The following is a 25,287-nucleotide window of genomic DNA, read 5'->3' as shown; positions in this document are numbered from 1 at the left end:
TTCTCTTCCGGATCCTCAAGGCTTCTCTTCCTGCAACTCCCTGGTCCTTGGCTCCTCTGGTCCAGACAGCATCCCCAACTCGCTCTCTGATTCTGGCAGAACCACCCATTTTTTTTTTAACCAACTTTATTTTCAATCATTTTAGCATGTAAGACAACAATAAGCTTTTGATCAGCCATACAACCATTATTGACTGTGTAAACCTATTCTTTTGGCCTACCCGAACTTTGGCCTTGAAACTATTATTGTCTTCCAACTTTCCCTCCCGAGAACCCCCCACCCTCACCCGCCCTATCCCACCCTCTGATCCTTAAAGGAAATCTGAACCAAACTGTATCAAAGTGATAACCAGAGCAACAAAGTTTGAGCTTCCCTCTCCTCCATGTCTTCTGCTGTCATTATCTGATGTTTATGTTTCTTAAAGTCCTGGGTTTAAAGAATTGGACCTCCCTCTCCCCCACATAATCCTGAAGTGGATCCCATATGGCTAGGAATTTCAGGTATGTCCCTGACTTTGTGGCGCAAATGTTCTCCATCACCATATCTCCCCACACTTTCATCCACCACCAAGGGGCTGTAGGATCTTCCACTGTTTTCCATCGTTGGGCGACTGTCATCCTTGCTGCAGCCAGTAGGTGGGTGATGAGGGCTGCTCTATTCCCTGAAGCTGCATAAGTCCCTTCTGCCACCGCCCCCAACAAAATGACCTTGGGGGATTGTGGTACGTCTGTACCTGTTATGTCTTTGATTAAACTCCGTATTTCTTTCCAGTACACCTTTATCTTTGGGCACGACCACCACATATGGAAAAGGTCACCTCTTTCACCACGCTGTCGCCAACAGTCTGAGAAGTAAGGGGGATTCATTTTATGTATTCTGTTTGGGGGCAGGTACCATCGATAGCATAACTTATATGCCGATTCTTTGATTGCAGTGGATTTGGATAGTTTGTGAGTCCTCCACCAGATTTGACTCCATTCTTCCTGAGTAATCTCCTCCCCCATGTCCCGCTCCCAATCCTTCATGTATTGGAGGGTATCATCTGCTTGCGATTTATCTAGTAACTTGTACATTCTGGTAATCGCTTTTCCTTGTGCCCCCTCCCATATCGTGAGTTCTAAACCTACTGGGGGGCGTAGACCGGCCCTTTTTACTGCAGGGTGCGAGATCCAATGACGCACTTGTATATATTTAAATCTATGCCGTTCAGTGATGCCAAATCTTTGTTTGCATAAATCAAAGGATAGTGGGGCATCGTCTTGGTACAAGTCTTGTAGGGACATTGCGTCCACTCCCTGCCAGCCATCCCAGAACCTTAGTTGGAGCCCAGGCGAGAAATCCGGATTGTGTGAAATAGGGGACATAGGACCCAGACCTAGTTTGATCCCCCTGCCATGGATCGCCGTATCCCAAGTGTGAAGTGTCGTTTTTGTCGCTTCCAGTAGGATGCCACCCCTCTCTCGTGCTTTTGGTCTAAGGAATGGGAGCACACGTAGTGGGGTGTCAGTAGCGAACTGTTCTATTTCCCCACACCCTGGGAGGGGGTCACTGCCTGCCCATTTCAGTGCTGGCGCCAATTGGGCAGCTAAGACATCTCTTTATGTCCGGCACTCCTAGCCCTCCCAGAAGCGTTGGGCGCATCATGATCTTTTTTTGGATTCTAGGCTTCTTATTCCCCCAGATAAATTTGAACACGGCTTTTTGGAGTTGCTGAATCAGATTCGGGGGGATCACCACTGGGGTGGAGCTAACCACGTACAGCAATCTGGGTAGCAGGGTCATTTTTATCGCCGCTATCCTAGCAAACCAAGCTAATTCCTGGAGGTCCCATCTCTGCAAATCCTCTTGCAGGCGCTTCCAAAGGGGAGTGATATTCGCTTTAAGCAGGTTTTTTGTGGATCTAGTGATGCGGATTACAAGGTATTCCAGGCACTGTTTTCCCCACTGTAAGGGGTAGCGTTCCTCTAGGTATGTTATGATTCCTCTACCCTCAGTTATATTCAGTGCTTTGGATTTGGCGTAATTTATTGTGAACCCCGATATTTTTCCGAATCTCTGCAGTTCTATAATTATATTGGGTAACTGTTAGGCAGAAACCTGTGCAGTTCCCTTTGGGAACACTGCAAAAGATTTAGGACTAAAGGTGTTAGCAGTAAACCCACTTGGTAGCAGTCTGTACCACCCAGATTTACCTGGAAGCTGTGGCTGAGCAGTCAGACTTCTCTCAAGAAGAGTTAGGCAGTATGCAAAGTATACACAATAGGCACTCAGATACAATAATACAAGCAAACACTGACCAGAGCTTTGGTATCAAAGTATATAATTATTTATTTAAAAACACACTGTTTGAAACACTCCAGCACTCTTATTGTAAAACACTCTAAACACAGTTACTATTATAATATATACAACCCTTGTTCTTTATCAGAGAAGTCTTAGTTAACACCACTTATTTCCATACAGAGGTGAGCGCTTAACTATAGATGGCACTCCAATAAGTTCATGAAGAAGGGAGGGAAAAAGACAGAATATGTGAAGATACGCCACTCTAAGATTTAGGAACACTTTTAGCAAGGCAGAAGAGCAAAAGTCACTTGTGAGCCAAAGTCCATAGGCTGAGCCCACTCTTAGAGAGAGCAGAGCACAAATGCGCCCAAGATCACACAGTTACACTAGGCTTAAAAAGTCTTGCACAGAGTTCGAAAAGAGTTTAGAGAGGCTCAGAAAAGTTCAGCCAGGGTGTCCCAGGCTAACCCAGGTTTGAAAGCCGGGGACTAAATCTACCCCGTACAGTCGGTGGCAAGGGAAGCCGGGCAGGACACGGTACCTTAAGTGGGAAGGATCCTCCAGCGGTGGCAGTTGTTCCTGGTAGCGGGTGCAAGTCTCGTCGTCCAGGGGAAGAGAAGATCTCGACTTGGAGGAAAGATGAAGGTCGTTGCACTGCCAGGGAAGAAACCAGCTGCGGAGTTTTCCGGTTAAAGGTATTACCCTTTAATTCGCGGTTGTGGTAAAACATGGTATCCCGGTTGCCGGGGTGCTTGGCACAGGCAAGGCGGCCACAAGATACGTCGGGAAGGTGAAAAGACGGTGAAACTGGTTATCCCCCACCAGTCAAAGGAAGAAGACTCTCCGGCGGGAGATCTCCTCTGTTGTTGGGAAAAGTGGTGAGACGGTCCAGCAGGGCTCCACCGGTGGTGTCGTCGTGGCAGGTCGGCTCAGCTTCTCCCTCGTCGGATTCTTAGGTCCTGTGGCGACTTCTGAAGTTCCAGTCCCCAAAGCCCTGCTTTTATGCAGAAAACCCCCATTCACTCAGCTTAGCTGTCACTCAAACATGCTAAGTGGTGAGCCGGCCGGCTCACCACTTGGGCCAATCAGGACGGAGTGCGACTTGAGTTGCCTAGGCAACTCAGTCCAGGGTGCCTAAATCCCCCTCCACCTCTCCTAAGTACCCCAGACAGAGTGGCACCACTTGGAGGGCTTCTGTGGAGAGGCCCGCCAAAAAGTGGAACAAAGAGCTCGACTTGGGTTGGAGTCACAGAAGAGAACACAAACGCCATTTTAGAACCGAGTTTTGACAAAAAATACCAACCGGAGAATTAATATTAATTAAATAAACCGGCGGTATGTTCGAGGCTATCGTAATTAAATAAATAAAGATAGTAGCCTCGAACAATGGGAAAATCCCATACAGAAATATTTGCGGTTGAATATAAAAAGTAGTATCCACTGCCACCAGCCAAAACTCGATCAGGGGGGACGGAGACGTGCCCCCTCGACTAACAGACCCCGGGGCAATCGAACTGCCCCAGCCAGTATGTCCACAATATGATGGTTTGTACTGGTTCTGTTCAGAATTTAAGACTAGTAAAGTCAATGGTGACTTTACAGACCCTGGGAGACAGTAGTCAGTCCCAGGGTATGGAGTCTATACTGGGGAGTCACTATGACACCTCTGTGCTACTGCACTGAGGGTGCTGTGTAACACACATTACAAAAACACATGAAGCCCTATGGAGTAAAAGACCCCATAGCCCATTAAACACATCTAGAGTCAAAGAAAAACACTCAAATCATGCCCAAGAGTGAGGGTAAAAGTCTCACTCTTGACAGGAGAAAAAAATAAACCCCCAAAAATCCAGCAAAGCTGCTGGGGGACTCACTAGGTTAGGAAATTCAGCCTAAACAGAGAATTCTCCCTAACAGTAACGTGTGTTTTGGATCTGCCATGTAAAGAATAATATTGTCTGCGTATAGGGCTATCTTATGTTGGGTCTCTCCTGTATGCACTCCACTGATACCCGGGTTCTCCCTAATACTGTGGGAAAATGGCTCCATTGCCATGGCAAATATGAGAGGGGAGAGGGGGCACCCATGCCGAGTACCTCTCTGGATATTAAGTCTTTCTGATGCACAGCCGTTTACCATTAGGTGTGTGGATGGAAACTGGTAATTAGCCAGCACCATCTTGGTGAATGTTGGTCCGCAGCCGAAACCCTCTAGCACCTGCCTAATGTATACCCAGTCTATGCTATCTAATGCCCGTGTGGCATCAAGTGCAGCGATAGCGAATTTCTGGGCGCTTCTGGTGCCCCAGTCTATGATATCAATTACCCTCCTGACATTATCCTGAGTGGGTCTTCCCCGTACGAAGCCCGCCTGGTCTGCATGAATTATCTCAGGCAATACTGTCGCCAACCGATTCGCAAGTATTTTTGCATACAGTTCCGCGTCAGTATTGAGGAGGGCTATGGGGCGGCAGCTGGAGCATTCCACCGGGTCTTTCCCCGGCTTTAGGGGAAGGATTGTGACTGAGTGTCCCATATCTTTTGAGACAGCTTCCTTATCCCTAATTAGGTTGAAGAGACGTGTGAGGGGAGTTGTCAGCAGGGTGAGGAAAACTTTGTAAAACCTGTTCCCCAAACCATCTGGGCCAGGTGCCTTTCCCCTGGACAATGCTGCTAACGCGTCAGCCCCTTCCTGTGTTGTGAAAGGGGCTCCTAATTGTTCTTTCTGCTGTTCAGAGATCTGTGGTAATTGTACAGCCGACAAATAGGTCACTTGATCCGCTGCGTTTAGGTTCCCACTAGACATCAGGTTTTTGTGGAAGTGGACCATTGTTTCCAATTTCTCCTTATCTCCCGTTTGTAATACCCCCCTACTGTTTCTTAACCGGGTAATGTGGTTACGCGCTGTTTGCTTTCCCCCCGTGTATGTAGTATGATTGCTTAGTATTTAATAGCAATAGCGCTGTTTTGTCCACCATGTGGTTTTCTAGTTTGGATCAGGCTTTTTTGAGGTCTCGCCAAGCTCTGGGCGTCTGACGGGTCTTATGGAGTTTTTCAGCATTTCTTACCTCTTCTAATTTCTGCATTATAAGGGCTTTCTCCCTGTAGTATTGCGTTGCTTGAGCTATGAATTCACCTCCAACAACTGCTTTCCCCGCGTCCCATACAACCTGCCAGTCCACCTCTCCACTGTCATTTTCCAGGAAGTAATTACTTATGACTTCCTCCATATGTGCCCTAAGCGCTACGTCCCGCAGGATTGTTTCATTCAGCCTCCATTGTGGGCGGGGCCTGTTCGATATTTTCTGCATTTCTATGCGGGCTACCACTGGGGCGTGATCTGAAAGGTATTGGACCCCGATTTCTATTTCCTTGACATGGGGGATCAGAGTGGAAGACACTAGGATCATATCAATTCTAGAGTATCCCCTGTCTACTGCCGAGTAGTGTGTGTATTCCCTGCATTCTGGGTGGAAGAACCGCCATGTCTCTATCACCTCCAAGTCTCTAAAGAGTTTACCTAGGGCTTGTCTATTTCGCTGGTCAGCAGCCGACTGAGGGAGTGTTTTATCTAATTGTGGGTCCATAACACAGTTAAAGTCACCTCCTATTATCACCCTGCCCTCACACCATCCCCCGACCTTCTGTAGTAGTTTGGGAATATACTGGTCCTGTTTTTCCGTTAGGGACATATACTGCCATAATCGAAAACATTTGGCCATCTATGGTGCCCTTCAACCCCAGGTATCTGCCCTCCCGATCCTTCATGATATGATGTTTGTGGAATCCCAAGACTTTGCTACACATGATTACCACCCCTTTCGTTTTAGACTGACTTGAGGCGAAAAACTGAAGAGGGAATGTTCTACTATGCATCCTTCTCTCACCATGCTGGAGCAAGTGTGTCTCCTGTAGGATCGCTATTTTTGTATCCATGGCTTCCAGCCTACCTAGAATCGAACGTCTTTTAGCAGGGGAGTTTAGTCCCTGGACATTAAGCGAAATTATGTTCACTTCTTCCATTGCTCCCTAGAAGATGGGAATCAGCTTATGGACCCAGTATCCTGCTACGGAATTCACTTCCTCTTGGTTTCTTTGCGTTAAACCCAGCTGTGGAGGTGGCTCGACTTTGCTCATAGTTTTTTGGTTCCTTGCTTTCCTATACTTCGTATGCTTCCCTCCCCCTCCCCCCCCTTCGCTTCCCTCCCCAACCTGGGAGAGTTTGAGGCCAGGGTCCCTAATGGGCTCCTCCGCTAAACCAACGGATGTACGGCCTCTAGATTCCCCCAGTTCAAAATGGCCAGGAGAGTTGTACTCTGACCCTGCTTCCAAGATTAATGACCTCCTACCTCTGTGCAGGCACTTCGGAGCAATTTTGCGGGCTTCTCACTTTTAGGTGGCGCTTCACATTACGTCCGTGTGCTGGGCCGCCTTCGGGTCCGATGGGCCTCTTGGTTCACCAACCTGTGCCTGTTGGACGCTGCCTGACCTTCCCGATCTCCTCCGTCTTTGCCCTCTCCCCGTCGACCATTCCCATGGTTTGCCTGGCTGGCCAGAAGCACCTGGCCGGAGGCGCTCGGGTGCTTCCTGCTGTTCGTCCTCCAAGTGTAGGAGAGCCAGACCTTCTGCGCAGTTCCCGATATTCCTCTGTTTACCTTCCCATGTGAATGACAGGCCAAACGGGTGCAACCATCTGTATCTGATTTGGTGTGTACGAAGGGCTTTCGTGACTGGTTGCATTAACCGTCTTTTATGAAGAGTCATCCAGGCGAGATCTTGGTATAGATGTATACGGGATCCGTTGATCGTAAGGTCCCCGTTTGTCCTTGCCGCGTGTAGCACCTCTTCCTTCAGACCATACAATGTCATCGCTATTAGGACATCTCTGGGTCGCGAACCTGGTTCGTTGCGTGCTGGGCCCACTCGATAAATCCTGTCAAAGCTGATAGCTTCAGGCTGGGTATCGGCTAGTAGAATGCTAAAGCATAGTTGCATTGTGTCTCTTAGGTGCTTGTCCAGTACTGTTTCCGCCAGGCCCTTAACTCTAATATTGGATCTTCTCGAACGATTTTCTAGATCCTCTGCCTGGAGCTCTAAGTTATTCGTTGCAGTTGCCAACTGGTCTAGAAGCAAGCCATTTTGGTTAGTTTCCTCAGTGATGTTTGAGCGGCCTCTTTCCACTATGTCCACTCTTTCGCCCATCTCTGCCATTTCCTTGTTGACCTCCTGGAGGGACGATTTCAAGTCCTCCCTCAGTTGTTCCATTTGGGTATGGAAGGCTTTTGTCATTCTGGCCTCCATGCCTTTCAGGCAGTTTAAAAGTTCATCCTTGTCAGTTACCATATTGCTAATTGGGTTGGCACGTGTTTCAGTGAGAGGCGCTGTTGGAGGAGAGGGCGAGTCCGCCTGCGTACGGCTTCTTTGTATCCAGCACTTCTCTATCTGTCCCTCAAGGGCCCTGGCCGGGGTCCGAGCTCACGATGGGTCCGTTTTTGGTTTAGTACCTGGCATCTGGGGCAGACCGCTACTGTCGGCGGTTAGGTTGCTTGCGGCAGTGCGTGTTTTTTTTTATGGTAGCCGGTGCCTCCTTCCGGATTATGGCTTCGGATCACTGCTCGCTATGGGCTCCTAATTCCTCCAGCCCCACTGGGGGTCAAATCCTCCGAGTCTCTCAAGGCGCCAGCAACCGGCGACTGGGCTGCAAGCGTGGAGCCGACTCAGGGGGATCTCTCCAACAGGCGTTCCACCCGCAGCACCCCCCTCGGCCCAAACACGGCGTGCGAAGACACACAGATGGGGGCACCCTCTGCCCAGCTCCTCATGGTATGCTGCCCACGCTGGACCGAGTCCAACCTTTCAAGTCGCGTCGCTCCTCGGGGAGAGCACGCGAGTCCCAGCCGCACCAGGGGTGGCGGAGCCTTGGGGGGGGAGGCCCACTTTGGAGGCAGACAGTAATCCGCTGGTGCATGGGCCGCAGGAAGCGCCCGGGGACCGATCCTTGTTCTCCCGTGGGGGGGGCTCACCCTCAGCACCAGCCGCACCCCCCCTCCGTCCGCGCCGCCGACTCTCTCCCTGAGCACTCACCCCGCTGATGGCATCACCGGATCTCCTTCCTCGGGGGGCCACCGGCTCCCCGTGGGCTCCTCCACACAGCCGAGGCGCGCTGCTGGGCTGGGGGGGAAGGAGGAGGGACCTCCACCCCCGATCACCTTTCACTGCCTTCAATCCGGCTCCTCACGGGGCTCGGGGCTCCGCTGCTTGGGGGATGGGGGAGACTTTGTCAGATGCGAGCGAGCGGGGACCGCCGGCCGCTGCCGCCTCAGGTCTTCACCTCCTACTAAGGACTTCGGCGGGCACCACGCGTGTTCCCTCGTAGCGCGAGGTGTTTTGCTGGGCTGGGGGGAGGGGGATCCCCACCCCGTTTATCCTCCCCTGCCTCTGCTTCCCCGGGGGGCCGCCGGCACCCCGCGGGCTCCTCCACATCTTCGAGGCTTGCTGCTGGGCTGGGGGGGGGGGGTGAGGGGGATCCTCGCCCCAATCTTCTTAATCCGGCTCCTCACGAGGCTCAGGCTCTGCTGCTGCTTGGGGGTGGGGGGAGTCTGTCGGACGTCTGCGATGGAGCTGGGACCTCCGGCTGCCACCACCTTGGGCTATTCAGCTTCTTCCCAGGTCTCTGGCGGGGACCGCGCATACTCCTACGTGCTGCCGAGGTGCGCTGCTGGGCCGGGGGGAGGGGGATCCTCACCCCCCGTTTACTTTCCACTGCCTCTGGAGCGGACTCCGACGGGGGCGCGAGGAGTCGTCGCCTGGGGGGGTGCAGTAACCTCTGCCGGGCGTCCGCGACCGAGCTCGCGGGGGAGCCAGTCACCGCTGCCTCTGAGCTCCTTGCTTCCCTCCAAGGCCTCCCGGAGGGTGAGCCCGCAGTCGTCGCCTGGATGTTTCGGGCTCTGACTCCCGAGCCGGGCCCCTTGCACTGATGTCTGGGGTCCGGATGTGCAGTCAGCGTCCTGCTGGGCTCCCTTTTCAGCTAGGATGGAGGCTTTCAAAGCCGCTATGAACACCTTTTTTTGCCGAACGCCTGCACGGAGGACTCGAGGAGTGCATCCTCACAGTCCGGCAGCCATCTTGGAATCGGAACCACCCTTTTTTATACAGTAGAAGAGTCAATTGGAGTCAAGTGTGCACAGTTGGGGAAATGTGCCTGACCATGCCTGACTATTAGTGGGACAATTCAAAGGTGTTAAATGGCAGGCCTCCCTTTTTATCCCTATGTTGTTTCTATGGGCAATCCTCATTGTTCCTGATCGCCTCTTCCCAGTACTTATTGGAAATGGGGAGGGGGAGAAGGGGTGTGTCTCACCCTCTAGTCTCCGGGGATCGATCGATCTCTCTCAGTTAGCCAGGGCACGGCCATCATGTGTATCCCCTACAAAGTACAACGTATTCACAAAACCGCTCTTCGATAAACTAGACAATTTGAGTGTCATGTATACAAACTATGCTGACGACACCCAAATACTAATTCCCATCACAGGTGACTACGACACTGACTCCAAAGCCCTAAATGCAATCTACCTCACCATCCAAGCCTGGATGGCCCAAAATGAGCTCTGTCTTAACGACAATAAGACAGAGATCCTGATCTTAGGCAGCCCAGCGAAACTCAAGAGCCTCCCATCTTCCTACCAAACCTTCGATATTGATGGAAATTGTATAACAGCAGCGAAAGAAGTCAAGACATTGGAGTCTATCTTGACTCTTCACTTACCCTCTCCCGGAAAGTCAACGCCGTAACCTCGGCATCAGCCTATACTGCCAAACTCATCACTGCCTGCAGACCATATCTTACTGTGGAGAACCGCATTACGTTGGCAAGAGCACTGATCCTCTCCAGGATAGACTACTGTAAAACTATCTTTGCAGGCCCCTCCTCCAAAAACATTAAGAAACTCCAGATTGTTAAGAACAACGCTATCAGAGCAGCACTCAATATTCTGAAGTCTGAACACATAACCATCTTCAGAAGAAACATTCATTGGTTACCAGTTAGAGACCGCATTACATTTAAAGTACCTACGCTGACTCACAAATGCCTATCTAACACGGCTCCCTGTTACCTGTCAAACATGTTTGCCAAAACCCAACCAACTAGACCCACCTGCCCAGCCTACCTAGGGCAACTGACCACACCGAGATACAAAAGACAAAAATAGGCGGCTCCAGTTTCTCCGTCACTGCGGCCCGCTGAATTAAGGGTGGACCCTTCACTACTGTCCTTTCGCAAAAAAAATCTAAAACCTGGCTTTTCTCATAGGACATCAAGCATCATCCTCCCTACCCATAGGGTTCCTGACCCGCCACAAGGATTGATCACTTGTTATCCTGCACCTATCTTTGTCAACTTGTCCTTAAGCCCCATTCATTCTGCTTGATGACCTTACCTTACTTTCTAACTGTATTGTATCACTGCATTGAACTAAGTTCTACTTGTAAACATATTCTTAAGTTCAAGCGCCAAGATGTCTGAGAGTTAGGTGCGCTATACAATTGTAATAAATAAATAAAGTGGGAAGGGATTAGAATGGAAGGGGAATCGAAGAAGCCCCTCTTTAAGCCATGTGAGACCTGTGGCATTAAAAACGTGTAAGATGATGATACATGCTGAGTGCATTTATTGCTCTACCCCAATCATACACAAAAGGATTGCGAAATGTGCATTATTTTCAGTGCAAAAACAGTAAGGGATAGACACAGACGCCTTGAGTGTTGGCTGAATTAAAGCGTTGCTGTTGGGGGCAGTAATAAACCCTTTGCTTATAAAAGGGCCAGATCTGAAGAGAGACTTTCATCCTCTTCTAAAAAGCAAAAGCCAGAAAAAAACAGGTCTTGCTGCGCAAACCGCCCGTTTGTCAACGATGCACTCGACAACCTAACCTAACCTACAGGAGAAGTAGCACACAAGGGTGCATCGTCAATGATACTGAAACATTTTTCGGCAACAGATAAGTCAGCCAAGGCAACATCCAGGTTCACACTTCCATCTCTGTCGATGGGCCCGTTGATGGCACCGGCCATGCCAAACGTGGAACCCTGTCGATGTCAACCACCTTAATCGCGTTGGTGACAGTATCCAACACGACCTCGTCGACAGTGCACGGGATATCACTGACAACAAAACTGGTACGCTTGTCAATGACAACGTAGACTACCATTCCGTAGACAGCATCAACGACCTCGTTGCTGCTGCATAAGAAGGTTGCAAATCCGTCGTTGTTGGGGAAGTCAAGCAAGAAAGCAAAAGAGGTCCAAACGTCGAGTTCACTCTCCACGATACCAGTGACAGCGCAAAAGGACGCCTTATCGACCAGGCAGTCAAACTTACAAGACCCGAGGGAAAAAGAGAAGCCCAAAGAAATACTGGTGCAGCAGCTGGTAGAGCATGCTCACAAAGACTAATTTTCCAAGGAGGCAAAGGAACCACCTATAGTTATTAAAATTCAACTAGCATCCCTTCTGCAGCCTGCCCAGAAGGAGCACACACCAGAGTACAGGAGATCCCCTTCGCCATCACCAGTCTCCAACCACATTCCTTTATTCTGATTAGTATTTGGTGCTATAAATTGCAAATGCCTTTTTCTAGAATATTGTTATGGAGTGATGATAAATGCTCATACTCGAAAGAAATTAAAAGAAAAACACATACACAAGAAATTATAACACTCACTGTTGGATCAGACTGGTCACAAGAAACACAAAGTTCTTTCCATATTTAATGTTTTATGAGAATATCTGAAAAAAGGCATATTTAAATTGTCAGAAAACCAGACTGCACAGAAAGAAAACTGCTTCCAGTACCTGAATTTGCAGTGAGAAGCGAGGTATACTTTTTCAAGTGTTTCTCCAGATTTAGAAGACAGCCGTAAAAGCCAATTTTGACCTGTAATAGCGATAAGGGACGATTTGTAGTCCAAATGATGTGGAAGAACTTCACCCTAATGAAAATGAAACAATGGAAATGTGAGAGCAGATCGTTTAAAGAAATAAAGTTAGAGTTAATGATGAGGGGTGGGAGTTATTTCTTTTACAGGAGGACCTTTACAGAAATAAAACATAAGGGACCTAGCTCCCGGTCCTGCCAGTGATGTCACTTTTCCATGGTCCCTGGTATTTTTCAATGTTCACAGACTTTACTAGGCCTTCCCAGGCCATCTTCCCCATTGGCAATGTTTGTTCAAATTATGCACTCATTCACGCAAGCTTAGAAGGCTGGAGGACTACAGGTACCCGACAAGCGTGGGTTACTGGGACAAAGTTGGTGCACAGAAGTAAGAACTGGTTTGGAATATATGTTTGGTGTTCATAGACACCGAAAATTGTCACAGGAATTGAAGTCCAACACCTTTGGCTGAGAAGGAAAGACTGGAAACTAATGGAAGGTGGAGATGTACGCCCCTGACCTGGGATCCACTTCACCAGAAGGTGTTACCATGCACCATATCTGGTAATGGACACTGATAAAGGACTACATAGTTTATAAATGGGTGCACTGTTTTGACGGGATTGTAGTGTGCTGAAGGCCTAGCTAGGCATAGTGTTCTCAAACTTTCCTCAGTCAGACAACCAATGACCTATAAAAGTAAGGGGTCTGAAAGGCGAGTCAGGTCAGTTAGGTGGGGTCCACTTTGATGAAGGATGCTGTTTTCATGCACTTGCAAGGCAATTAATAAAATCGCCTGTGCTTACCATCACCGGAAATTGACGTGTGAGCCTGGTTCTCGAACAGGAATAACTAACACTTTCTTATAAACCACAATCGACCAGCATGTAGAAAACACATTGGAAGGAAAAGATTTGTAGGTTACAGGAAAATATTTGAAATTCTACTACTAAGGCATCAATGTCTACAGACACGCAACTGGAGAGTGTGAACCTTATTTTACTCACTTTTCTACAGGAAATGTACAACTATTCTTCAGTATCTTTTTCAATCTGAATGGTAACGTAAGACTTGACGAGCATTTGAATGAGAAATGATCCTTAACAATGATTATAAAGCTGGCATGCACGCTAAGAACAGGGTGGCTTCTCATCAGTAAGCATGCTGCTAGTCTATGTGTGACAAAGACACCTGCCTAAACTTGAGGGAGGGGGTTGGGGTGGCCAATAAGGATAGGCGCCGCCGCAAGCCATGTGATGCTGGAACTACAGGAGTGTAAGGGGTCATCACATAAGTCCCTGAGAGACTGTCCCTTTAAAAAATGGCTGTACTGTAGAAAGCCAGATCAGTGAAGATAATCTATCGGGGGGAAAGGGTGCGGGCGCCTGCTTTGAGTCTGCCTGCTGCCAGTCTTTCTTTGCTGCCTGTTCGCCCTGCCCACCCCATAACAAAATCTGTAGGAACCCCTAGTGAGGGTGAAGCAGCGGGCGAAAGGGTGCAGATGTTTAAGCCCGTCTGGAGCCAGTCTATCCTTGCTGCCTGTTCGCCCTGTGAAGCCCCGCCCACTCCATAACAAAATCTGCCAGAACCTCCCCCCCTTGCCCTCCCCGTGGGGGGTGAAACCTGTGGGGGCTGGGGGGAGAGGGGTGACGGGTGCAGTGTTTGCACGCCCGCATCCGTGTTCATGTGCCGTGATTAGGACCTTTAGATACTGTGAGAAACCTGAAGGTGTCTCAACTACTGGTCCCCAGGGATCTGTCCTCCAGGTGGCCAGAACACAGCCATTGCTATTGGATCCAGTTCCTGGGGGTGGACCAATGTGGGAGGATCACCTGGATGAGGGGCCTTCAGGGAGTGGAAGTGGGACACCGAAGGGTGAGACACGGTATCCCCTTTCTTAGGACACCTTTTCCCCATCATATCAAGTACAGTATTTAGAAACTTTACCCTGCCCCCCTTTTCCTACATTAACACTTTCTCGCACCAAGAAAGACAACGGACTAATACCAGAGCCATTTACTGGACATGTCCCAACACAAGGATCAGTCAGAGCCAGGCAATTGCAGACAACTACAAACACCAGACTACCCTTTCCCTTCCCCACAGGGATAAAAGGCGGAGAACAAGAGCACACTTTGAGCAAGGCTTAAAGCACGAGGAAGCAGCTATTCCAGGACGGCAGTTCAAGCGGAGGAGAAAGGCGGCGAGACCTGAAAGGACGTGGAGGGAATTGCCCTTGCCCTTTTCAACCCAGACCTGCGAAGCCTGCGACAAAAGGAACACAAGACCGGGAATCAGAGCTGTCAAATGTGTCGGATGTCAGCGGTACGTGGAACCCTAACGCACTGATAGGCAGGGCGGGGAGATGCAGTTGCCACTGTGGTACCGTCCTTGACTCCAGCGGCAAAAGAGACACTAACGAGTTCAGCACAGACGGTGAGTCGGAAGAACCGGATACAAGGCCGGACTGTGTTGGACTCAAGGTTGCAGTGGCAACATTAAAAAGATTACGATACAGAAGTCTTTTGTGAACAAACTTGGTACCAGACAGTGTGGTTCGTCGCCACGTGGGCATTCGAATGGAGGGCTCTCACTGGCACCCCTCTCCTGAACAAGGAGATTGTGTTGAACGAAAAAAGGTATTGAACTATAACTTACAAAAGGCCATATGGAAGGGTGGCATGAGGTGCAAAGGTGGTCCTACAACGGTCGTGACAAACCCCTTGTACAATCTAAAGTCCTTGACACGTTATAGAAGATTGACTGTTTGTGAAACAGGCGCTTGGGCCCGGCGAAGGGGAATGCTGTGCGAACTGTGATTTTGTGAAATAAAGACGCACTTGCCATAAGCTAACAGTGACCCAACGAGACGTGATCGCTCTTCGGAAGTCTTTGTCCAAAGTAGACAAGTGCTGTGAAAGGTCTGAGGGAGACCCAACTAAACCTGGGTGGTTGTTTATAAAGACATTGAGACTTTTGTGTGTTGCAAATAAGAAGATTGTGATTGAAAGGCGGTAGTGAACCCGACTGAGGGACGTCAAGAGAAAAGTTGTGAAGAAGCTACATGAACAACATTGTGACAAGTATGAACCCGACTGAGGGATGTCTACAGTGAGTGGTTGGTCGGAGCCCGATTGAGGGAGGCTAACGAGTGAGAGAAGAATCGGAGCCCATCTGAGGGGGATCTTAGGGTGAAAAGTAATCACCCAACATGGAGGTTACCAGAAGGAATTGTTCTTATTTTGTTTATTTTTGGCATATCAGATGAGAAGAGACTTGAGCACAGAAAGCCCCGATATAGAGCAAGGAACTGTAAGTTTGTGCTGGCAAAGCTCAGGAGTGTGCTCTGCTAAAGAGTCCCGACTTGTCCCGTGCTATAAACGTGGGGAAGGGAGACCCCCGGCCTTAACATCCTGACTTATTTTGTGAACACTTTTTTCTTTTCTTGTGAACATTATCCCACACTATTTTGTAGCATAGTGGTAAGGATTGGCAATAGTTTTTTAGTATAGGCCCTTTTTATGTTGACTAGACTCCACTAGTACTGTATTATTATTATTATTTGATGGTCGTAGCTTGCTCCCATCTTGGACTTGGGTTTAGATTAGGCGTTTATCTCAGCCATTTTTACAGTTTAATAAACACCCTTGAACTGTGATCACCTGTGTCCGTCTTGCTTTGATACCAAGCCTTCCTTACACTACTCTTGTGATACTCTTCTGATAGCTGCTTGCTCGTTTGCCTATTTTTTGGAACAGTCTCTCCTTTCATGGATCATTTGTTGCAAGTTGGAGCGCTGGAGTTGGGTCATACGAGGGCCACACAGGAAAGCAGCTGAGAGCCTATACGAGCGAAAAGCACCAATTTTGACATCTGTAACCCTTAGAGTACTGCCTCAGTGGGGCTCGATTGCTGAGTGCGACCTGGCCTTGTGTTTAGTATGTTGTATTCTCCAAAATCCTTTTTTTATAAAGAAAATCCAGAACATTTAGCCAATTCAATGGCTAGCTCAATCTCGGACATTCCCGACGTGCACGTAAACCGTCTTCCCGCACCTGAGCCTACATCGCATCGGAAGATCTTATTAGTTATAAGGAACATTTCAGTGGCAGACCAGCGGGTAACTGCAAGTACCACAGAGCCCACCTTTGTAAACACAACACGAACATTTGGCAAAGCCCACTCCTTAATCAGTGAAATTAATAACTTCTTGGTCTCATTTGGTCCCTCAATCAGTCTGGATCTGTGTGGAGGGGGAACTTTTGTTCAAGAAACTGTTGACCCCAATGAATTTGGATATGCTGCACGCTTGTGCGTGCAGCCACCGAAGGGAGGAATGGGAATGGTGTAAATTATGGAGTCACCGAGGGAGGCTCCCCCAAGGGTGGTCCCAGAGGGGCATTACTGCATCTGGCTTACCTGACCCAAGGCCTCTCACCCCTGCTAGCTGTAGGACTGTTATTACCGCCGTTATCCCTGTGTCTTCGGATATTTTATCTGCTCGAACTATCAGCCATATCCCGGCTCTAAACATCCCAGCAATCTGGGTAATCTGGATAATCTGCTGTAATCATTCACATGCTTAGAATATTCCCGTCGTCAGGCCGGGAACCTCGGTATATCTATGAAAAAACATTTTCCCTCTGCAAAACCCAACACTTTTGTTTCCTATCAACGTCCTTTTGAGCCGCTTACGCATGACCCAATAGGACGTACGGTATAAATAGCCCGCCCCCATGGCTCCCTTCAGATTTTAACCCCCAAAGTAGTAGGGGCATATCAAGTTTGCATTCAGGGGAGGCCGGCGGGCGCATGTGAATCCATGAAAGATACCAACCCTGGAGAAATGGAGTTACAGGTAAGAAACTACTCCCTTCTCCAGCATTGGATCTTTCATGGATTCACATGCTTAGAATATATTATATAGCAGTATTCCCAATCTGGAGGTGTGCAATTCAAACCAATATTACAAGAGCACCACATGCAGTTAGCAATAAAGCCCACAACCATGGCACATTGAAAAAAGTGTACTCCCCTCTGCGGGGCTTACCTTACTGAAACAGGTGTCGTAGGACTGCCCGTCCCATCTGCACATGCGCTGCATGCTGTTGCTCTAGGCAATAATGCTGACCATTGGCCTTGAACTTGTAGAGATCCCAGATGGGATCCCCATCCTGTTTGAGATGAATCCGTCACAACTGTCGATTGAAATTCCAGTTCCAGCTGAGGCATTTCTCTTGTCAGATTGTCTGAAAGTTGCCACCACTGAAGCACTTCTAGAAGTTCGCTGCTGATCTTCAACCTGTCGGACCACAATCCGTGACTTTGAGACCATCGGTCTACCAGAAATTCCTGTATTGGTCTCATGAAGAGTCGACAGTTGTTCACTAGCAGAATACATGACGCCAATGCTCCTAGCAGCGACATGTATTTTCTGACTGACACCCTGGTGCCAGTTTTCCACTCCTTCGCTCTTTGTTTGAGCTTTTGAACTCTCTCCAAGGAAGGTTTCACTAGTCCTGATTGAGTCTGGAACTCCGCGCCCAGAAACAGCAAGTTCCTTGAGGGAGACAGAAACGATTTTTCAAAGTTAATTGCAAAGTCTAACCGCTCCAGTAGTTGCATGGTGGCCTCTAGGCTTGCTTGCGTCACTGCCGGCGACGAGCCTCTTATTAGCCAGTCGTCCAAGTAATGGTAGACGTGATGACCTTTTCTTAATAGCCATGCTGCCACCGGAGCTAAACATTTCGTAAACGTCCTGGGAGACCATTTCAGGCCGAAGGGAAGCACCTTGGACTGGTAATGATTGACCCACAACGACCCTTAGGAATTTTCTGTGTCGTCGACGCATGGGTATGTGGAAATTTGCGTCTTGCAAGTCCAACGATGGCAGAAAATCCTGCGGTGTATCGACCGCATGACCTCTTGATGAGAGCTCGAAGGTCTAGAATGGGTCGCCACTTGCCGTTGGATTTTTTTGACCAAGAAGTAACGGGAGTACACTCCTAGGCCTCTCGGCCACTGGAACAAATTCTATAGCCCATTTTTGCAGCATAAGGACCACCTTCTGCTGTAATTTGTGAAGATGGGGTTGCGCCAAATACATAGGTGGAAGTTGAGACGGCATGGTCTTGAACTGCAAAGAGTGGCCTAGTTTTACTGTGTCCAACACCCATTTGTCCACGCGACGGGACACTGCCTCCCAGGACGTCCTGAAGATTGTCATTGTTGAGACTTTGATTGCTTACTTTTGGCAGATGAAGACTGTCCTCTCCACCTAGACCCCTGGAAATCCCGGCTTCTTCTTGTCGCCTGGACAGCCCGCCTGTACCCTTGGGAGGAATATGATGATCTGTTGAAACTCTGATTCCCTGAATGCAGCGAACCAGGAATTCCCAGAGGCTTCGCGGAAGGGGTGAAAAGGGCGAAAGGCTCGTCCACTTTGTAAGGCCCCCAGTGACGTTGCGGTATCCGAATCTTCCTTCATGCCTTTAAGGGCATTGTCGACCTTTTCACCGAACAACTGCTCAACTTCACATGACATGTCCAACACTTTATACTGGACTTCCGGCCTAAGGTTTGTACATTTTAACCAGGCTTGCCTTCTTAACACCACTCCCTTATTTATTTATCTGAAACCGGATTCCGCCAAATACACAACGATGTTGATAAGAGTGGTTTGATGCCTCTTCCCCCTCAAGCACCAGTAACATGGCTGTCTTCCTGTGCTCCTCGGGCAGGTGTTCCAAGATTGTGGCCAAGCAATGCCACATTTCACAGTCATATCGTGCCATGATAGCTAACGAGTTAGCCGATTTGACCGTCGTCACTCCCACTGCCAAGACTTTCTTACCAAAGGTATCCTGCCTTCTAGCTTCACTGTCCGGAGGTGTTATGCACTTGTGTTGCGATCTAGCTTTTCTGCCAGCCGCCGCCGACACTACGGATTCCGAGGAGGGTTGCGCGGTCAAACACTTGGGTGTAGAGTCCGGGGCTTTAAATTTCTTTTCTAACCTGCCCTTGACTGCAGGCTCCGAAAATATATGGCGCATGGTGCGCAAGCCTTCCTGCCAAACATGGTCCAGAATGGGAACTGAGAAGAGTGACTTTCTCCTCTTCCCCATATGTTCAAATAAGAAGCATTCCTTATTTTCTTCCTCTGGGGTCAGACCAAATTCAATACAGGCTTTCGCCATCATGGCATGGAAGGACCCGATGTCATCTGGAGCTTCTAGGAGTTTCCACTTCTCCATCCGATTCCCACGTAGGGTCCCTCGAAGGCGATGATGAAATGTCCAAAAAGGAATCTCTAGGCCCTTGATCTGACTCTGAATCTTGCAATTCACCTTCCTCCGGGTGTGAGCAGGGAGAGGGGGAGGGGGTAGGGTTCTTCGCTAACCGGTCGGGAGACTGGCAAACCAGCCATTGACGTTGATCGTGGCGCAGGACCGGCTGCTTCGTCGACAGGTATCACTGGTATCCCTGGAGGTGTACCCGTGGGAGGCAATCTTGCATCTAACTGGCTTAAAAGGCATTGCAGCGTAGACAACACTTGTAAAGACAACAGCGACTGTGGATTTAGCAGAGACGATGAAGAGGGGGCATTTTGCAACCCCGAGGCCGTTGATGGGCCTACGCCCTGTAAACCAAGATCTGTTGGACAAACAACCTGTTCCCGCTCCCCCTCCATCAACAATACGGAGAAAGCAGATTGCTGCTGTAACAGGGTATCTGGAAGAACTGTATCATACACCGCTGGTTGCCAAACCTCTGGAGGATCCACCGTCGACGATGGAAACTTAGGATCCACTTCCACAATCGTCACCGCCGGGGTCGATGAGGCTACTGCAGGTACTGACTGCGCAGGCGGTAGTGAAGCCGTCGACAACGGGACTCGCGCTGACGGCGGTGGTAGCTGTGACGCAGAATCTTTAGGCGATCCTGCCTTTTTGGAGTCTCTAGGCCGGTGCTTCGTCGAGTTTCTACTCGAGGAAGACCTATGATGGTCTCCCGAGGAGGAGCTCCTTAAAGGGTCTTTCTTGTCCTTTTTTGACGAAGAGGAAGATTTTCTTAGTTGACGGTCATGGTCCACACGACCATGCTTCGATGATGATGATGAAGGGGCGTCTTTCACCAGAAGTTTCCCCAACGAGGAACAACGCTTTTCCGTAGGACGTGGCTTCTTTGCCAGAGGTTCCGCTGACATAGAGCGGCAAGGAACTATAGGGGATTTAGGCCTGTTCGATGCCAGACTGTGCACTGATCCTACCTCAGATTGAGGGTAGCCCCCTTCGATCAGCCACGTTACTAGACGCCGATTACGGTCCTTCAACGTCTTTTGTGAGAACCCCTTGCAAATGTCACAGTTGTCCGCAGAATGCTGGGGGTAAAGACAATAAAGGCAATCCATGTGCCCATCTCCTTCGTACACTTTCTTCATTCCACACGTGGCACGCGGGCGGAACAGTGCTTTCCCCGACATAGGGAAAGAAAAAATACAACCTTACAAAGAGTAGAAACACGAGGTGATCCCGACTACTTTGGAGAAGGTTGAAATCTGAAGGGAGCCGCGGGGGCGGGGCTATTTATACCGTACGTCCTATTGGGTCATGCGTAAGTGACCCAAAAGGACGTCGATAGGACACAAAAGTGTTGGTTTTTGCCGAGGGAAAACCTTTTTTCATAAATATACCGAGGTTGCCAGCCTGACGACGGGGAATATTCTAAGCATGTGAATCCATGAAAGATCCAATGCTGGAGAAGTATAATGCAACCAAAGATGTCCTCATTTTATGATCTTTCCTACAACATTGATTAACCTAACCACCTGGCCACAAGTGGTTGACGAATCAGCTGTGACTGGGAACAGATGGTCTACCGGATTGGGGACACATGCGGCATCAGTAATGGTCCCTAGCGATTTATCGTCAGATAAAAGACAATGCAGTTCTTTCTTTCTCTGCGAGCAGGCTGCCACCATTACATCAGTACACCCTGATAGGGTGGGGGGACCAAGGTCTAGTGTATGCCAGTATAGTGACGTCCTGGCTGAGATTTTGTCACTCTAAAATCTAGTCTATCATTTGATGGAGCTGGCGAATGGGGGTAAGCATAAGGAGGGACATTTGACTGTCCTGGGAGGGATCAAAAGAGGGGACCAAGAGATAGAAGTGGATGATGGTTCGTCTGTGTTTGAGCCCAAAGCCAGCATTAACAATATCCGCACCACCCTGTGTGCCAGTGGGCTTTTCCATGGTCCCAAAAGTAGAACCCGCGGATTAACAGGTGCAGGGGGTGAAGAGGTATTGCTCAAGATAGTTTTAAAAAAATGTGGCCACTTTAGAAATAGCCATTGTCTTCCCCAGCCCTCATTGCTGTATCCACCTGGCCCTAATGTACAAGCGGCATTTGTGGAAACCACCACACCGGGAAGGCCAACAACTCGGATAGGCTATGCAACAGGCAGACTAACAGCCAGTAGTAGTGGCCCCAAAGTAGTGCGGGCAGGAGGGTTTACCTTCATAAGGTTCTCAAGCTTGCCCCAAACCTCTGAATTTCCAGAGATGCCCCTCTTAATAAGTGCATTTACTGGATTCGGGTGGCATGGGGTTGCTCTTAAGTTACTCAGGAGCAAATCAAATGCTGCACTCAGATCTGCCGACAGGGAGCCAATGTATATGACTCCATTAGAATCTATTTTAGAGGACATGGATTAGCTGAGGGCCATCCTAATGTTACTAAGTCCCACGTCCCATTCTAAATTCACTAATGGAACTTAGTCACCTCCTCTGTGAAAATATCCCCCCAGTGGTCTGTGCTCACAGGAGCAAATGTGATCCAGCTGGGGAGTAGGCCCTCGAGTGAAGCCCTTTTATCTGGTCAACTAAGGTTAATGGTCCATTAATAAGATCAGTTATTACTTTGTTTTAGTTTATCACTGGCATGGATCTAGTTGTTTGTGCCATAATTGAGTAATATCTGATTATTTCCAATCTAAAGCGGTTCCTAATTTGATTCTATATTCCTTGGGAATTTATTAATTTGTGATATTTTATAATTGTATATTACTGGATGTTGTGCTGCAAACTTCATCGGCTTCCATCTGAAATAAAGTTAAGAATGTTGATGATGATGATCTATGCTGATCCCAACCCTCACATGAAATACCCCATAAGGCAGACAGACCAGATTAAGGCGGAGACCTACTGATTTACCGGTCATGAAATCCAAAATAGAGTATGGTCACTACAAAGGCACAGTCTTTGCTTACAGAAGCAGCAGGACCAAGGTACATATAAAAAGGAATGAGAGTGTGGTGTTGGTGTTTGCAGAAAGAGCGAGCAGTAGTTTGGAGGTGGCTAGAATAGATTAGGATGAGATTCAAAGGTGACGAGGATAGGGAGATGATGATACAAAGAGGAGGAGGACAGGAAGAGATGAGAGAAAGAGGAGGAGAGGAGATGATGAAAAAGGATGGAAAGAGGAAGAGATGACAGGCAAATGAGTAGAGGAGAGGAGGAGAGACCAGAAGGTATGTGAAGAGATTAGGCGGTAAGAAGAAATTAGAAAATCTGAGAAGAGACGATGAGGAGATTATGAGTTCATGGGTAGGAGGAGGACAAGAGAAGAAGAGGCAGAGGACAAGCGATGAGGAAGAGAGGAAATTAAAAAGATGGGAGATGAGATTAGGAGGAGATAGAAATGATAGGGAGAAGAGTGGACAGGAGATGGAAGAGAGGAGATGAGGAGAAGATGGGAGGAAATAAGGGCATGCGAAAAGGAGGAGTGGAGATGAGGAGGTGAAGCGATGAGGGGAAGAAAAGAATATGAGATGGCAGTAGAGAAAAGAAGAGATGAGAGGAGAGGAAAGGTTGATGAGGAAAACAGGGGAGTTGAAGAGGAAAGGAAAGATTTCGAGAGAAGATGGGAGGAGGTAGAAAGGAAAGGAGAAGTGGAAGAGAAGCAGGAGAAGAGGAAGAAAAGGGGAAGAGGAGGAAGCAAGGCGATGAGAGGAAAGGAGAAAGGTGATGAGGAAAAAAAAAGTAGAAGGAAGAAACAAGGAGAAGAGATGAGAGAGGATGAGCGATGAAAAGAGGAGGCCAGACGAGGAGGAAAAAGGGTGAGGAGAGAAGATGGCTGTGGTAGATGAGATGAGATGAGGTGAGGAGGAGAGGAAGAGAAGGAGAACAAAGGGGAGGAGAGAAGGGGCTAAGAGGGAAAGAGGAAACAAGGAAGAGATGAGAAGATGAGAGGAGGAGAGGTGGTGAGTCAATGAGGAAAGGGCCGTGCATGAATGAAGAGCGGAGGAAGAGAGCAGATGAGGAGGTGAGGTGAGAAGGAGGAACACCAGAGAATGGAGGATAGGATAAGAGAATAGGACAGGAGGAAAGCAGAAACTGCAAAGAGAAGAAAGAGAGGGGTGGACATCAAGACAGGAGGAGGAGCAGCAATGGAATAGCCGAGATTAGAGAGAGTAGATGAGGAAAGTCACCAATCCAATGAGAGAATCACAGATGAACGGTGCAGCGAAAAAGTCACCCCCCCATGCTCAAGCCACACACGGACATCAACAAGAAAGTAGGAATATCAAATAAAACAAATCTCACAGAAATTACAAATTGCACATCGCAGTGTCCAAAATACTCCTAGTCCATAGTCCCCTTTCCTCCATCCTGTATAGGCATCCCTTGCTAGAGACGGAAACTACACTTTTTTCAGCAGAAAAAAATGGCTTTCCCTTTAAATTTAGTTGTGCGGGGGGCGAGGCCCCAAGAGCATGCGCTCCCTTTACCTTGTCCACCAGCGCCACACCTCAGTCCCCTTTGACGCATTGGCTTTATTAAACCACCTATGGATGCTACTTTTTTTTTTAGGGGGGAGGATGGTGGGATTTATGGAGGAAAGGGGACTATGGACGAGGAGTACGTTAGTCACTACAGTGAGAAACTTGTAATTACCCCTACGTGCCGTCCCCTTTCCTCCATCCTGTATGGGTGATTACAACAGATCGAAGCCCTGGGGAGGAGAGTTGCCTTAAGGTTAGGTGAAGAGATTTCACGGCCTGGCCGAAGGCCGCGTCAGCCTGTGCACTGGCATCCAAGCAGTAATGCTTGATAAAGGTTGATGGGGTGGCCCATGTGGCCGCCATGCTAATGGTTTGCCATGGTACGTGTCTCTGGTAAGCGACTGCTGTTGCCTTGGCCCTGACAGATTGAGCATGTATGTCTTTTGGAAACTCCTTAGGCTACACCGTATAAGCTCTTTGAATGGCCAAGACCATCCATCGAGCTATTGAAGCCTTGGAAGCCTGTCCTCCCGGGTTCGACCCGCCAAAGGTGACGAACAGGGTGCCGGACTTGCGAAAATCCTTGGTCGTATCCAGGTAGGAATGGCAATGCTCTCCTGACATCAAGACAGTGAAGGACCTTTTCGATTTCATTCGTGGGATTAGGAAAGAAGACTGGGAGCATGATTTCCTTGTTGAGGTGGAATAATGAGACCAGCTTTGAGAGAAAAATAGGAATGCGCAACACTACTTTGTCTCGATGAAATGTCGTGTACGGAAGTGAGGCCCACTAGGAGCTTTGTCTTTATTGTAACTAATTGGCTATCTATGCCCGCCATGGGCTCGAAAGGATTATGCGCAAGGGAGCCGAGGACTATATTGCGGTCCCAGATCTGGTGCGGGCACCTGACAAGTGGTTACATTCTTGTCAGCCCCACCAGATGACTTTTCACCACTGGGTTGGAAGTAGAGAACAAATTCCTGTCAGAGTTTCCGTAGGCACCGATGGTTACCAGGTATGTCTGACATGTATCCACCTGAACCCCTGATTTAGCTAGGTAAACTGCGAATGAGAGCACCTGATCTAGAGAGCACGATAGGGGACCGGCTCCTGCCTTCCTAACCCAAGAGCAGACTCTGGTCCATTTGCTTTTGTATTGCCGGCGGGGAGCACTGCTTCTAGCGCCTTGGATGATTTTCAGATTGTCCCGAGATAGATTGAGGTGCCTTAGCGTTATCTGCTCAGGGAACAGGCTGCTAGGGCCAGCCTATCTGGGGAG

General features: G+C 48.8%; 1 protein-coding gene across 1 annotated transcript in view; it reads right to left on the bottom strand.

Moving 5' to 3' along the window:
* Window positions 1-25,287, bottom strand: part of DCAF17 (DDB1 and CUL4 associated factor 17) — a 1,369,255-nt gene that overhangs the window by 995,863 nt on the left and 348,105 nt on the right. The window contains exon 5 of the mRNA XM_069616196.1: window positions 12,141-12,277. Coding sequence (XP_069472297.1) covers window positions 12,141-12,277 — 137 coding nt within the window. The remainder of the gene's footprint in view (window positions 1-12,140; window positions 12,278-25,287) is intronic.

This window comes from Ambystoma mexicanum, chromosome 9 (genome assembly GCF_040938575.1).
Source record: "Ambystoma mexicanum isolate Mex_15411 chromosome 9, UKY_AmexF1_1, whole genome shotgun sequence".
NCBI classification, from domain to species: Eukaryota; Metazoa; Chordata; class Amphibia; order Caudata; family Ambystomatidae; genus Ambystoma; species Ambystoma mexicanum.
Note: the sequence above shows the minus strand (reverse complement) of the source record. Positions and strands in the feature narration are given on the sequence as shown.